The following is a 14,684-nucleotide window of genomic DNA, read 5'->3' as shown; positions in this document are numbered from 1 at the left end:
AATGTATGACTGCATGGAGGGGGGTGGGGGTAATGTATGACTGCATGGAGGGGGGTGGTAATGTATGACTGCATGGAGGGGGGTGGGGGTAATGTATGACTGCATGGAGGGGGGTGGTAATGTATGACTGCATGGAGGGTGGTGGGGGTAGTGCATGGAAGGGGGTGGGGGTAATGTATGACTGCATGGAGGGGGGTGGGGGTAATGTATGACTGCATGGAGGGGGGTGGGGGTAATGTATGACTGCATGGAGGGGGGTGGGGGTAATGTATGACTGCATGGAGGGGGTGGGGGTAATGTATGACTGCATGGAGGGGGGTGGGGGTAATGTATGACTGCATGGAGGGGGGTGGGGGTAATGTATGACTGCATGGAGGGGGGTAGTGTATGACTGCATGGAGGGGGTAGTGTATGACTGCATGTAGGGGGGTAGTGTATGACTGCATGGAGGGGGGATGTATATGAGAGCTTCAAATATATATGTGTGGGGGGGGGGAGGTGGTTAATGTATAGGGGAACACTGACTACTTGGAGAGCATTCTATGTATGGGGGAGGATGGATATACATTTACCCGATCAGAGGGGTATCCTGAGAGCTCAGCATTGTACTACCTGTAGTGGGATGAGCCTTCTCTGGATCTCCTCCTCGATTCTGGGCCATCCCGACCCTTCCAGTGATAATTAGGGAGGTGATGATATTCTCCGCCTCCTCTTCGATAGACCCCGCCTCGGACCGGGAGACGATGCAGAGTAGAACGCTGCATGGAGGAGGGTGGGCGGAGCATAAGGCTCCGCCTCCGCCAGTCAGGTTGTGCCCCCCGCCCCCTCTCGGCCAAGCACGGCATACTTACTACCCATAATATTTACAGGTGCCCCGCTATAGCAAGCCGGCCGCTGTATTTGTGCGGGACGCGGCCGCGGGAGCCGAGGCTCGGAAAGACGAGTCTGGGGGGGCGGTTTTTGCCGCCCCCTCAAAGTGCCGCCCTAGGCCTGGGCCTTGTCGGCCTAGGCCAAGAAACAGCACTGCAGTGCTGCTCCCTGACAAAAAGTGAACCAGTGTCTACAACATCCTTTATGAATTCCCCTGATTGGATGTTTCTGCATAGCCATGATTGGTTCTGTAAACCCTCCATGTGTAGTATTTCTGCTTTACGTTAAAATCTAAGGGTAATATTGCCAAATGTATATGTGGTGAGATTCACCTCTCCTTCAATGAACATAGACACCTCCCACACACTCCCAACCCTTGAAATAGAATGCTGATTCAGCAGCAGAATGAAGAGATAACAAACTAGAATACTAGTAAAATAGTGCCTCTTTTCCTATGTTCCCTAATTATAGCCACTTGTGTGCCACTGCAAGTGCGGCAGCTTTTTAGCAGGTGTTCAAGAAATGCTTCCAGGCCGTTTATTACTGTCTCATCTGTTTTGCTCTCTTCATATATCTCCATGCTTTTGGAAGCCATATCTGCAAGCAATTGTAGTGTAAATATGATATATTTGTTTTTCAAATAATCAGTAAATATTGGGGTGTAACCCAGCAAGGAACTCTAAAAGCAGGCATGGTAAAGGTGGCTATGTTGCAATTTCCACTTTATAGTTATACCCAAGCAATATCGTGATAACCATTTAGGGGTCATATGGGCAGTGGCGAGTATTCGTAGTAGTTGGAAGCACTTGTCTTTGCCTGTTGAATTTTTTAACTTATGTATGCAATACAGAAAAAGGACCTATTATTGCATTGTGCTGTCATGTGGCAATATAGTTGTAGCTGTCTGTCTTCAGTCATGTAGTGAAGAAAGCATTCATCCACTTTTTTATTCATACCAGACTATAACAATAGTAAAATAAACATCTGCAGTTATAATAAGAACTTGAGGACAAGAGGAGTAAAGAAATATAACTATGTGGCATACTGAGATTGTGGTAAAAAAATGATACTGTTTTTTTAAATAATAATATTGTACACATGTATATGAAAGTAAGCTCTTACCAATGACGAGTAGATGGGAAGATCTTTGTATGGGTTAACAAGCAGCAGAATATTTCCAATATAGGTCTGGAATAAAAATTAACAGGCCGTGACATGTGAGAGACCATGCTACAGTATTACATATGCAAACTGATGTTATACACAGGCAGAGGCCAACACTTCTAGTTGTAAAAAATCTGATGTGCTCTTGTAAAAGGTGACATTGTAAATAGCTTAAGTAGACTAGACATATCACACTTCTAATAATAAAATATAAAAATATACTCGTGTAAAAAAGGAGTATATGAAAAAAAATATAGATCTAAAGCATATAAAAAGATATGCTTACGTGCTGTCATATCCAACCTACAACAGTCAAATAATACAGCTAGAATGCACCACTCCTTTTAAATGTTGGCAGGTATAAATGCACATAAAATAATTTAATAAATACATGTTTACATACTGTACATACTGTATACACCACCTTGTGGCTTAGTATATCCATGTATCAGACTCATTACTTTCAGCTGATCGGAGGGAAAAAGTCCTTGGCTCTGATTTATATTAATGCAATATAAGGAATGCCTTATGTGGCTTAAAGCATGATAAAATGGCCTATGATTGATAACATGGGTTAAGAGGTCATTTTTTTCATGCCTTAAGTAGATCTAAACCCAATCACTAAAACCTCATTTAACCCCTTCCCGCCGACCGAACGCATATATGCGTACTCGGCTTTCCGGGGTTATACCGGGATGATGCCCGCAGCTGCAGGCATCATCCCGGTACCGTTGTTTTCAGCAGGCGATCGGCTACCCGAGTATAACAACTGATGCGGCTAAAAGCCGCTCGGTTGTTATACCGGAGGAGCGGGAGGGGACATCCCCCCCCTACCGCCGCCTCCCGCCGCTGTTACCGGGCCTCCCGTGCGATCGGGAGGCCCGGTGTCCGTTTGGCTGCCTTCGGCGGCTGGGGGCGGACTGGAACGAAGCTGCGAGCGGCTTCGTTCCAGCCTTCTTCTTGTAAATGCGGAAGCGACGTCATGACGTCACTTCCCGTTTACTCGGCTGCCAATGGCGCCGAATTTAAAAAAGTACACAGTATTCAGAATCGCCGTTTTCGGTGATCTGAATACTTTGAAGTATAAAGGAGGGATGGGGGGTCTTTTAGACCCCCCATCCCTCCATAAAGAGTACCTGTCACCACATATTACTGTCACAAGGGATGTTTACATTGCTTGTGACAGCAATAAAAGTAAAAAAAAAAAAAAAAAATTTTAAACACAATTTATAAAGTACAAAAATAAATAAATTAAATAAAAAAAAAAAAAAATTTTAAAGTGCCCCTGCCCCCGCGAGCTCGCGCAGCGAAGAAAACGCATACGGAAGTCGCGCCCGCATATGTAAACGGTGTCCAAACCACACATGTGAGGTATCGCCGCGATCGTCAGAGCGAGAGAAATAATTCTAGCCCTAGACCTCCTCTGTAGCTCAAACCTGGTAACCGTAAACATTTTTTAAATCGTCGCCTATGGAAATTCAAAGGTACCGTAGTTCGTCGCCATTCCACGAGTGCGTGCAATTATAAAGGGTGACATGTTTGGTAACTATTTACTCGGCGTAACATCATCTTTCACATTATACAAAAAAATTGGGATAACTTTACTGTTTGGATTTTTTAAAATACATGAAAGTGTCACTTTTCCAAAAATTTGCGTTTAAAACACCGCTGCACAAATACCGTGTGATAAAAAATATTGCAATAATCGCCATTTTATTCTCTAGATTCTCTGCTAAAAAAATATATATAATGTTTGGGGTTCTAAGTCATTTTCTAGCAAAAAATACGGATTTTAACTTGTAAACACCAAATTTCAAAAATAGGCTTAGTCATGAAAGGGATAAGCTTTAACAGAATGTCATCTCAAAATCTTTTAAAATCTGCAGCTTTTATTAAAACAATATTGTGTCACCCTGCCTTCTCCAAGTTGGGTTTCTACATTGCCACCCTCTCAAATGCTCTAGTAATCAAGTGGAAATGCCCAAATACACAGGCATGGTCCAGTCCAGAATAATGATATGCAGCTGCTGCTCGAGCCAGTAAATAGCTGAAAGGGGCTGAAAGGGATCATTAACACTGAGTTGCAAAAAAGGGTGAATAAAAGATTAAAATAGTATAACATTAAAAAAATAGGTACTTTTTTTAACAAAATGTATTACTTGCTCCCATTTAAAGAGTAGTGCTATGGCCGTTGCTTTATAAATAGCTCTGCATATTTCTAAAGCACAACAATTGCTTTTAGAAATGAGCACTACTCTACACTGGCTTCAGGAGTCCAAAGCCAGTGATGCACAGAAAAAAAATAATTCTGGAGTAGCAGGGGTTAAAAAATTTCACTTGGGCTTGAAATTTCTCTGTTGTCATTTCTAAAAGACACAGGCCATCAGCCTGGCCCACAATGCAATACTGTGTGCCATAGTAATCGACCAGGTCTAGAGATTGTTCGCTACAAAGCTACATCGCCCATGACTATGCAGGATGATGTTTTAAAATAAACCCATCACAAAGCTGGGTACACTCAACTGAGCATATGATGAAAATAAATCACAAGCAGAGGTTACCATCAACGAAGGCCACATATAAAAAGGATCAGTAGATCCAGAGAAATAGGCACTATAAGTCATATACATTAATTAGAACAATATTGCCTTATTGTAATTTCAATTATAAAGACGTATTCATCTTCAAGAGCAATGTAGCTGACAGCTGGGAAGGAGAAAGTACCACACCACGCTAAAGAAAAGAGGATCTGTTAAAAATGTAAGTCCTTTCTGGTAATGAAAAAAGAACATTCTACAGATCACAAAATCATTTTTACATATTTACAGACATCAGTTATGACTGCACTAAACTGATGTGTAATTCTGAACTTTCTGCCAATTGTTATTAGTCTCAGAGTCAGAGTCATCCATATAGCTGCCTGAATGATAATCCTGGTAACAACTAGAGAAAATCATGTCTCAGTTGGGAGGAATAAAACTTTTACTGAGCCATATTTTGTTCTATTGCTTCCTTGCAGTTGTCAGATCACATCAATCATTTAGAAATCGCAGGCATGTTTTGCTTCATTTGAAACTGTACAGATATAAAATTATTAGGATTTCTGACAGTGACATACAGTAAAATAAGCCTAATACATTCAGACCTGCATGCAGATAAATGATATGAGAAAAGAATTACATCTGCAATATAGTCTAGGCAAAATGATCTTGAATACTGCCAATTTAGTTATATTTTGCAAAATTATAATATTATTCTGCTATTTTTTTTTTCTCTGCGGTTCTTTATTATACAACTGTATATGGTTTGTCTTCATTTTTTGTCTTAGGGTGGGCAATGGTCATTATTCAGCAATGATTCTGAGTCATTAAAGTGGAATTCCAGGATAAACCTTACCCCTTCCTAACACCTATTCTAACTTACCTGTGTAAGAAAGATGTATATATTTATCTATTTTTAGGCCTCTCAGGTCAGTTAGGTAGTGCAGAGGCAGCACAATGCCTCCTCACTGCCTGTCAAAAGCTCTGAAGTGTGATCTGAACATGTATGGCTCTTCAGAAAGCATTGCACAAGTCCTTATGGTGACACTGTGATTGCGGTGGCAGTGATCAGGGGATGCTGTGACCAGGCATGTACTGGCCATTGGGACTACAGGGAGTTTCCCGGTGGGCCGATGGCTCAGTGGGCCGATTTCATTGACAGTGGACCGCTGCCTCCCTCCCCCCCGCAGTGCTCACCTCCTCTCCCTGGCTAGTTATGCAGCGCGACTGAATACAGACATGATGCTCAGGAGTCAACACTTAGAAGCTCATCATACGATCTGGAAGGAGGGCGGCCTCACTTTCCTGCCTAATCTTGTTCCATTGGGGGGGGGGCGCCAAACTGATTCTTTGCCCCAGGTGAAATAATGTCTAGCTTCCCCACTGGTACTGCCTATAAGAGAAATAATGTAGAACGGCTAATAGCTAGGGGGGGGGGGGGGCTTGGGTGGCAAGCTGGCATGGGAGAGACCTGTCAAAGTGGGCCAGTCTGGGTGAAGTCCAGGGCCAAATTTTTGTCCCAGTCCAGCCCTGGCTGTGACTGCTGTGGCAGTGATCAGGGACACATTGACTGCTGTGTAATAACCCTTTCACACTGTCGGGTTGGTGTGGCTGCTGGATTCCTGCAGCAGGAATCTACGGATTCTTCCTATTGAAATAACTGGGTTATGCCACCAGCAGTGGCTGATAAGCCCATATAAACTAATGGATGGCTAACAGCAATTCTTTTGCTGTTTACTATTGTGATGATGTGATTGGCCACAGCTATCGCATGGTAAGGGGCTGCTGCGATCGGCCCTGTACACCATATGATCACTGTGACCAATCACAGAGATCACAATAGTAAAAATTGACTCATGAATGGCTGCCATTCATGACAATTATCACATGGTGAGCATGTGATCACTTTGATTGGTCATTTGGCAGAGACATTTGAAATGCCAAATGCTTGTAATAGCTTGTAAATGTGGTAACTCGCGTTTAGCCGTGTTTCGTTTACAGGCATTTTTAATTTCTGATTATTTAAAAAAAAAAACGCTTCTAAGCGTAAATGCAGCTAAAAGCGGCTAAACGCAGCAAAACTGACATTTTTAAACGTCAGTTACTCGTTAGTAAGTTAAATCGTTCAGGAGAGGTTGTAAAACGTCCCGTGTACATTAAGCCTAACAAATATATAAGGGTTTCTGAAACTTCAGCACACAGGGCACTTGGAAGTCCGCAGCTACCATACCAGTCATATATTTTACTTTCTAGCAAAGAATGTATTTTAAGAAGCTTTGTATTAATGTGCATAAAATTCACACATTTCTTTTCAGTTCTTACACATGGTAAGCGACTTACATAAATTTGGTTGTTTTTGAACCGTTTCTGTATCTCATACAACAGGCTGCTATCCGTGAGTTCACTGAGAGTTGCTAAGTCATCATTTGGAGCTGCTGGCATTAATTTGATCTGAGTAAACAAAAGAAAGAATATTTAACTCAATGTTCATTATAAAATACTCACAAAATATTATTCAACTGAGAAATCAAGTCAAGTCACAGTCAAGTCACAAAGCAAAGTAATATTCATTGCATGTGTTTCAGCAGCTCATAGTTAGAAAAGAAAGCTCGGGTGCTCCTAGGTACTTGTGGACTAGTACCGAGTTTTGACTCGAACATTGGCTGTTTGCCAGTTCGCCGAACAGTAAACAATTTGGGGTGTTCGCGGCAAATTCAAAAGCCGCGGAACAACCTTTAAAAGTCTATGGGAGAATCAAAAGTGCTAATTTTAAAGGTTTATATGCAAGTTATTGTCATAAAAAGTGTTTGGGGACCCGGGTCCTTCCCCAGGGGACATGGATCAATGCAAAAAAAAAGTTTTAAAAACGGCCGTTTTTTCAGGAGCAGTGATTTTAATAATGCTTAAAGTGAAACAATAAAAGTGTAATATTCCGTTAAATTTCGTACCTGGGGGGTGTCTATAGTATGCCTGTAAAAGGGGCGCATGTTTCCCATATTTAGAACAGTCTGGCAGCAAAATGACATTTCAAAGGAAAAAAAGTCATTTCAAACTACTCGCGGCTATTAATGAGTTGTCGGTCCGACAATACACATAAAAGTTCATAAAAACGGCATGGGATTTCCCCACAGGGGAACCCCAAACCAAAATTTATTAAAAAAAATGGCGTAGGGGTCCCCCTAAATTCCATACCAGGCCCTTCAGGTCTGGTATGGATTTTAAGGGGAACCCCGCGCCAAAATTTTTTTAAAAAATGGCATGGGGTCCCCCAAAAATCCGTACCAGACCCTTATCCGAGCACGCAACCTGGCAGGCCGCAGGAAAAGAGGGGGGGCGAGAGAGCGCCCCCCCTCCTGAACTTACCAGGCCACATGCCCTCAACATTGGGAGGGTGCTCTGGGGTCCCCCCAAATGGGTGGCGGGTGGCCCCGCCCCCTCTGACATCACAGGGAAACCCATAGGGAAGTCCCCGTCAAGTCCCCGTGCGTCAGAGGGGGCGGGGTCACCGGGTGGCCCAGGCCTCCATTATTTAAGAAGTGTCAGAAGATGAAAAGCGTCACACAGTGGCAGCCTCCCATTGTGGATGCGGAGCGGCCTGAGAACGAAGAAGGGAAGAAGACGCCGCAGAGGAAGATGCCGGACAAGAACACCGGAGCAAGAAGCAGAGGATCGGAGGAAGAACCAGAGGAAAAAGAAGATGGAGGAAGAAACTGAAGGAAGATAGAAGAAAGAAGATAGAAGAAAGAAGATGGAAAGAAGAAGACTTTAAATAAAGGAATTGTCAAAAATTGTCTCTTGTCATTTTTAACATTTTTGACACTTTGTTTGTGAAATGGTAGGGGTACTTTTGTACCCCCTTACCATTTCACAGAGGGGGGGCGGGATCTGGGGGTCCCCTTGTTAAAGGGGGCTTCCAGATTCCGATAAGCCCCCGTCCGCAGACCCCCACAACCACGGGGCAAGGGTTGTGGGGATGAGGCCCTTGTCCCCATCAACATGGGGACAAGGTGCTTTGGGGGGACCCCAAAGCACCCTCCCAATGTTGAGGGCATGTGGCCTAGTACGGTTCAGGAGGAGGGGCGCTCTCTCATCCCCCCTCTTTTCCTGCAGCCTGCCAGGTTGCGTGCTCGGATAAGGCTCTGGTATGGATTTTTGGGGGGACTCCACGCCATTTTTTTTTAAATTTTGGCACGGGGGTTCCCCTTAAAATCCATACCAGAACTGAAGGGTCTGGTATGGATTTTGAGGGGGACCCCCACACCATTTTTTTTTTTAATTTTGGGGCGGGGTTCCCCTGTGGGGAAATCCCATGCCGTTTTTATCAATGAACTTTTATGTGTATTGTCGGACCGACAATTCATTAATAGCTACGAGTAGTTTGAAATGACTTTTTTCCTTTGAAATGTCATTTTGCTGTCAGACTGTTCTAAACACGGGAAACATGCGCCCCTTTACAGGCATGCTATAGACACCCCCAGGTACGAAATTTAAACAAGGAAAAGAAAGGCGCCTCTAAGTGCAGTATGTAAAATTTAATAGAGTGCACAAAGGGTTAAAAGCACTTACAAGATTGTTGAGTGTTAAAAGACATGATAAAATCAGGAGTCCTCATCTGTGGCATGTGTCCATCCTCAGCACGGTGGTAGAGAGCAGTGTAGAGCCGTCCAGCAGCTGTAAAGCGTTCTCATGCGTGTTGGAAAGAGGAGGCAGCAGGGAAGCCTGTATTCACTGCGGGACACACAAGGCTGATGGTGTCAGTGTAGAGAAGGGGGTGGTAACGCGTTTCGGAGCATGTGCGGCTCCTTTGTCAGACCTATGCCCACACTCCTCAAGCTGGCTTATAAATGGTGAGGGGGAGGAGCAAGGGGAGGAGTGTGGGCAGATACTAAATACACAATGATAAGGGAAGTGACAGATGTATTATGAGGACGGCCAAGACGACCGTGCACTCGCAAAATGGATTATTAACGTCAGTGCTATATACAATGAAGTCCTGAAGGAATTTGACACAGGAGTACAGGGCACAGATGGCAGTGGTTAAATTAACAATAATAAATAAATAAATATACAAACATAAGGTTGACATTGAATTAATATACAGGTGTGTTACATGGTCGGCCGAGTGTCTATATGAATGTGTTATAAAGGCGGCCGGGCGTTTGTACACATGCAAATAGGGTCGTAAGTCTAATGTTGAGTTGACAATGAATAAATCTACAGCCGTGTTACAAGGGCGGCCAGGCGTAAATACACATGTGTTACCGGGGCAGCCAGGCATCTATGTGCACGTGTTACAAAGGCAGCCGGGCGTTTGTACACATGCAAATAAGGTCGTAAGTCTAATGTTGAATTAACAATGAATAATTAATAAATAAATATGTAGCCGTGTTACAAGGGCAGCTGGGGAGCTATACACCTGTGTTACAGGGGCGGCCAGGCATCTGTACACATGCAAATAAAGTAATAAATCTGTTGTAAGGGGATAAAAAAAAAGGAATAAGCGGTTACTAATTATGTCTGTAACAATGATAAAACAGTGATGAATATTACTTTACTATGAATAAGTGTATAGGTGTGTGTTACAAGGGCGGCTGGGCGTCTATACACTAAACAGAGGAAAAGATCTTGTGAGCCACAATAATCCAGTACCTTAGTGGAGAAACAACTGAATAAATACCCGGCTGCAGACGCAGATCACATATTCATAACCGTGCGGTGAAACATAAACAAAAATTGCGTTGCGCTTGGGAATATATCTAAGTGTCTATACACCCTGGTGATATCACATGAAAAAATCTAAAGTGCAATGTGCAGGTAATATGGATCTAAGACCAACTCTGCGTACTTAAATAAATAAATATATCAACACGTGCAGCAAAGTGCCGTGTGCAATGAATCCCAAAGTGTAATGTGCAAACAATACGTATCTAGATCATGTGATATAAAAATATAACAATATGAATCTAAGAACACATTTGAATAAATAAATATATGAAACAACAAAACATAAATAACTGAATAAATGTGCACAATAAATGATGTACTATGCATATATCACATAAAAAATCCACTGTAATTATAAAAGTGATAAGTGAAAGAAAATAAATAAATGAGTAAATAAACCACTTGTGTGATAGGTAGACTATAATCGTCCTTATTTATAATGTTGAAGACTATAATCGTCCTTATTTGTGAGAAATCTTCCAACACAGCAATGTGAAGTGATCAATTCCAACAGAGATCAATATAATAATGGTGCTTCAGAGAAAAAAAGTTCCAGTGCTAAATCAAAAGTGCCCAAATCATGCCGTGAAGTGCCTCGGTGACCCCCAATGTGGTTGCGCTCTCTCATACCCTGCAGCATGCCGTATAGCGTTTTTGGCTTGAAATGTATGGTGCACACTAGCACCTTATAAATGTGAGTACCCCACTGTGTGGATTGGGTGTCATTTTAATTTAATAAAATATTTAGCTGTATCACACTATATAGCCTTTCTCTTTTTTTGGTACGATATTTGTGGAGCCATATAGAGAATCTGCTTGGAGAATCAGCTGTTATCAAACATTGAGCCCAAGGGTGGCTCCACAGCGTGTATTGACGCAGCTGAACACTGTGTCACACGCTCTAAGGTGAGCGCAACCACATTGGGGGTCACCGAGGCACTTCACGGCATGATTTGGGCACTTTTGATTTAGCACTGGAACTTTTTTTCTCTGAAGCACTATTATTATATTGATCTCTGTTGGAATTGATAACTTCTCATTGCTGTGTTGGAAGATTTCTCACAAATAAGGACGATTATAGTCTTCAACATTATAAATAAGGACGATTATAGTCTACCTATCACACAAGTGGTTTATTTACTCATTTATTTATTTTCTTTCACTTATCACTTTTATAATTACAGTGGATTTTTTATGTGATATATGCATAGTACATCATTTATTGTGCACATTTATTCAGTTATTTATGTTTTGTTGTTTCATATATTTATTTATTCAAATGTGTTCTTAGATTCATATTGTTATATTTTTATATCACATGATCTAGATACGTATTGTTTGCACATTACACTTTGGGATTCATTGCACACGGCACTTTGCTGCACGTGTTGATATATTTATTTATTTAAGTACGCAGAGTTGGTCTTAGATCCATATTACCTGCACATTGCACTTTAGATTTTTTCATGTGATATCACCAGGGTGTATAGACACTTAGATATATTCCCAAGCGCATCGCAATTTTTTGTTTACGTCTATACACTAAAGACAGATAGAGAAAAATAGTGGATGCTTATACAAGTTGTACGAATTGTGCAGATTATGCCTGTAGCAATAATCTCACGGTGAGAGGTATTACTCAACTGTGTACTAGAATATAGAAGTGTTACAGGGGCGGCTGGGCGTCTATAAACTACAGAAGGATAATAGGAGGTGGTGGATACTTATACAAATAGTGCAGATTATGCCTGTAGCAATACTCTGACGATGATAGATAATAATAGATAATAATAGACTGTAAATAAGTATGCGAGTGTGTTACAGGGGCGGCCGGGCATTTACACACCCGCAAATAAGGTCACAAATCTACTATAAGGAATTAACTTATAGGAATAGGTAATAAGATGTAATGGATGCTCTACAAATAGTATTTGATTGTGACAGATGGCAGATATGTACATGTATAACAGGCAAATACCATGACGTATGGATATGATAATAAGGAGGGATGAATGATAAATGAACCATAATATTACAGTCTGTATGTTAAATGTGGTATCATCTAGAGTAAGGTGCTAATTTCCAATTCTTCATTGATACCTCCAGGCGAAAGTACGTCAAGAGCGTATATCCAAAGAGTCTCCCGTTGGCAGAGACGTTTAAATCTCTCTGCCGCAGGGAGAGTGGCTGGTATGGATTCGATGATCCATACTTTTAGGCCTACGATAGATTTAGGGTGATGTTGGGTGAAATATCGTGAGCCGCTATGATGGTCTTTACCGGCCTCGATGAATCGGCGGTGCTCTCCAAAACGCTGGCGTAGGGGGCGTATAGTTCGACCTACATAGTGGTGGCCGCAGGGGCAGGTCAGGCAGTATACTACATGGTCTGTAGAACAGGTGTAGAATTCTGAAATTTTGTATGTTTTATTTTTAATCGTGAATGTTTTTTGACCATGTTGTACAAAACTGCATGTAAGGCAAAGGGGTTTGCGGCATTGATACATCCCAATCATAAAAAAGAGTTGGAGTGAAGATGACGTATTTGTTTTTTTTTTGAGTTTGCTTGGGGCAATCTTTCCCTTAATGTTAGGTGCTTTCCTATTTGAAAATTTAGGTTTATTTGATATACTGTCTTTGAGATGGGGATCCTGCAGTAGTATTGGCCAATGTTTATGAACTATGTGTTCCATATTTTTGTATTTGTTATGAAATTGAGTCGTGAACCGAATGTCCTTTGATGAATTCATTTTATGGGTATGAGTATCAGGATTGATGTATGTGGTGTAGGCTTGTTCGATGAGTGAAGGAGGGTAGCCTTTTTCAATAAATTTTTGTTTGAGATTTATGCTTTGTGTCTGATAGTCTGACTGCATGGTGCAATTATGTCTGAGACGGCATAATTGACTTTTTGGAATGTTTTTTAACCAACGAGGGTGATGGTAAATATTGATGTGCAGATAGGAATTCCCAGCAGTGGGTTTGCAATAATTTTTTGCATGGATGCGACCAGTATCATGAAATAGATCAAGGTCTAAGAATGCTAGATGTGTTTTATCGTGAACAGATGTAACAGATTACAACAGATTTATTACTTTATTTGCATGTGTACAGATGCCTGGCCGCCCCTGTAACACAGGTGTATAGCTCACCAGCTGCCCTTGTAACACGGCTACATATTTATTTATTAATTATTCATTGTTAATTCAACATTAGACTTACGACCTTATTTGCATGTGTACAAACGCCCGGCTGCCTTTGTAATACGTGCACATAGATGCCTGGCTGCCCCGGTAACACATGTGTATATACGCCTGGCCGCCCTTGTAACACGGCTGTATATTTATTAATTGTCAACTCAACATTAGACTTACGACCCTATTTGCATGTGTACAAACGCCCGGCCGCCTTTATAACACATTCATATAGACACCCGGCCGACCATGTAACACACCTGTATATTAATTCAATGTCAACCTTATGTTTGTATATTTATTTATTTATTATTGTTAATTTAACCACTGCCATCTGTGCCCTGTACTCCTGTGTCAAATTCCTTCAGGACTTCATTGTATATAGCACTGATGTTAATAATCCATTTTGCGAGTGCAGGGTCGTCTTGGCCGTCCTCATAATACATCTGTCACTTCCCTTATCATTGTGTATTTAGTATCTGCCCACACTCCTCCCCTTGCTCCTCCCCCTCACCATTTATAAGCCAGCTTGAGGAGTGTGGGCGTAGGTCTGACGAAGGAGCCGCACATGCTCCGAAACGCGTTACCACCCCTTCTCTACACTGACACCATCAGCCTTGTGTGTCCCGCAGTGAATACAGGCTTCCCTGCTGCCTCCTCTTTCCAACACGCATGAGAATGCTTTACAGCTGCTGGACGGCTCTACACTGCTCTCTACCACCGTGCTGAGGATGGACACATGCCACAGATGAGGACTCCTGATTTTATCATGTCTTTTAACACTCAACAATCTTGTAAGTGCTTTTAACCCTTTGTGCACTCTATTAAATTTTACATACTGCACTTAGAGGCGCCTTTCTTTTCCTTTTTTATAGCTTCAGAGTTGCTTCTCCTCTAACCAAAGTGCTGCCAGAAGTGCCATCTCATCACTATCATCCCTCTGACCAGCTACCCACCTCCACCAGAGCGCCCTTATCACCTCTCTGTTTTATGAAATTTAAACAAATATTACACTTTTATTGTTTCACTTTAAAACACTGCTCCAGAAAAAAACGGCCGTTTTTAAAACTTTTTTTTGCATTGATCCATGTCCCCTGGGGCAGGACCCAGGTCTCCAAACACTTTTTATGACAATAACTTGCATATAAGCCTTTAAAATTAGCACTTTTGATTATTCATGTTCGAGTCCCATA

At 41.9% G+C, this 14,684-nt stretch overlaps 1 protein-coding gene across 5 annotated transcripts in view; it reads right to left on the bottom strand.

Annotated features, from left to right (window-relative positions):
- Positions 1 to 14,684, bottom strand: part of MYO16 (myosin XVI) — a 669,347-nt gene that overhangs the window by 365,558 nt on the left and 289,105 nt on the right. For all 5 annotated transcript variants that reach the window (XM_073614485.1, XM_073614486.1, XM_073614487.1 and 2 more), the window contains exons 11-12: positions 6,915 to 7,025; positions 1,993 to 2,058 (exon numbers count right to left, since the gene is read on the bottom strand). In XM_073614485.1, the coding sequence (XP_073470586.1) occupies positions 1,993 to 2,058; positions 6,915 to 7,025 (177 nt within the window). The remainder of the gene's footprint in view (positions 1 to 1,992; positions 2,059 to 6,914; positions 7,026 to 14,684) is intronic.

This window comes from Aquarana catesbeiana, linkage group LG02 (assembly GCF_042186555.1).
Source record: "Aquarana catesbeiana isolate 2022-GZ linkage group LG02, ASM4218655v1, whole genome shotgun sequence".
Classification (NCBI taxonomy): Eukaryota; Metazoa; Chordata; class Amphibia; order Anura; family Ranidae; genus Aquarana; species Aquarana catesbeiana.
Note: the sequence above shows the minus strand (reverse complement) of the source record. Positions and strands in the feature narration are given on the sequence as shown.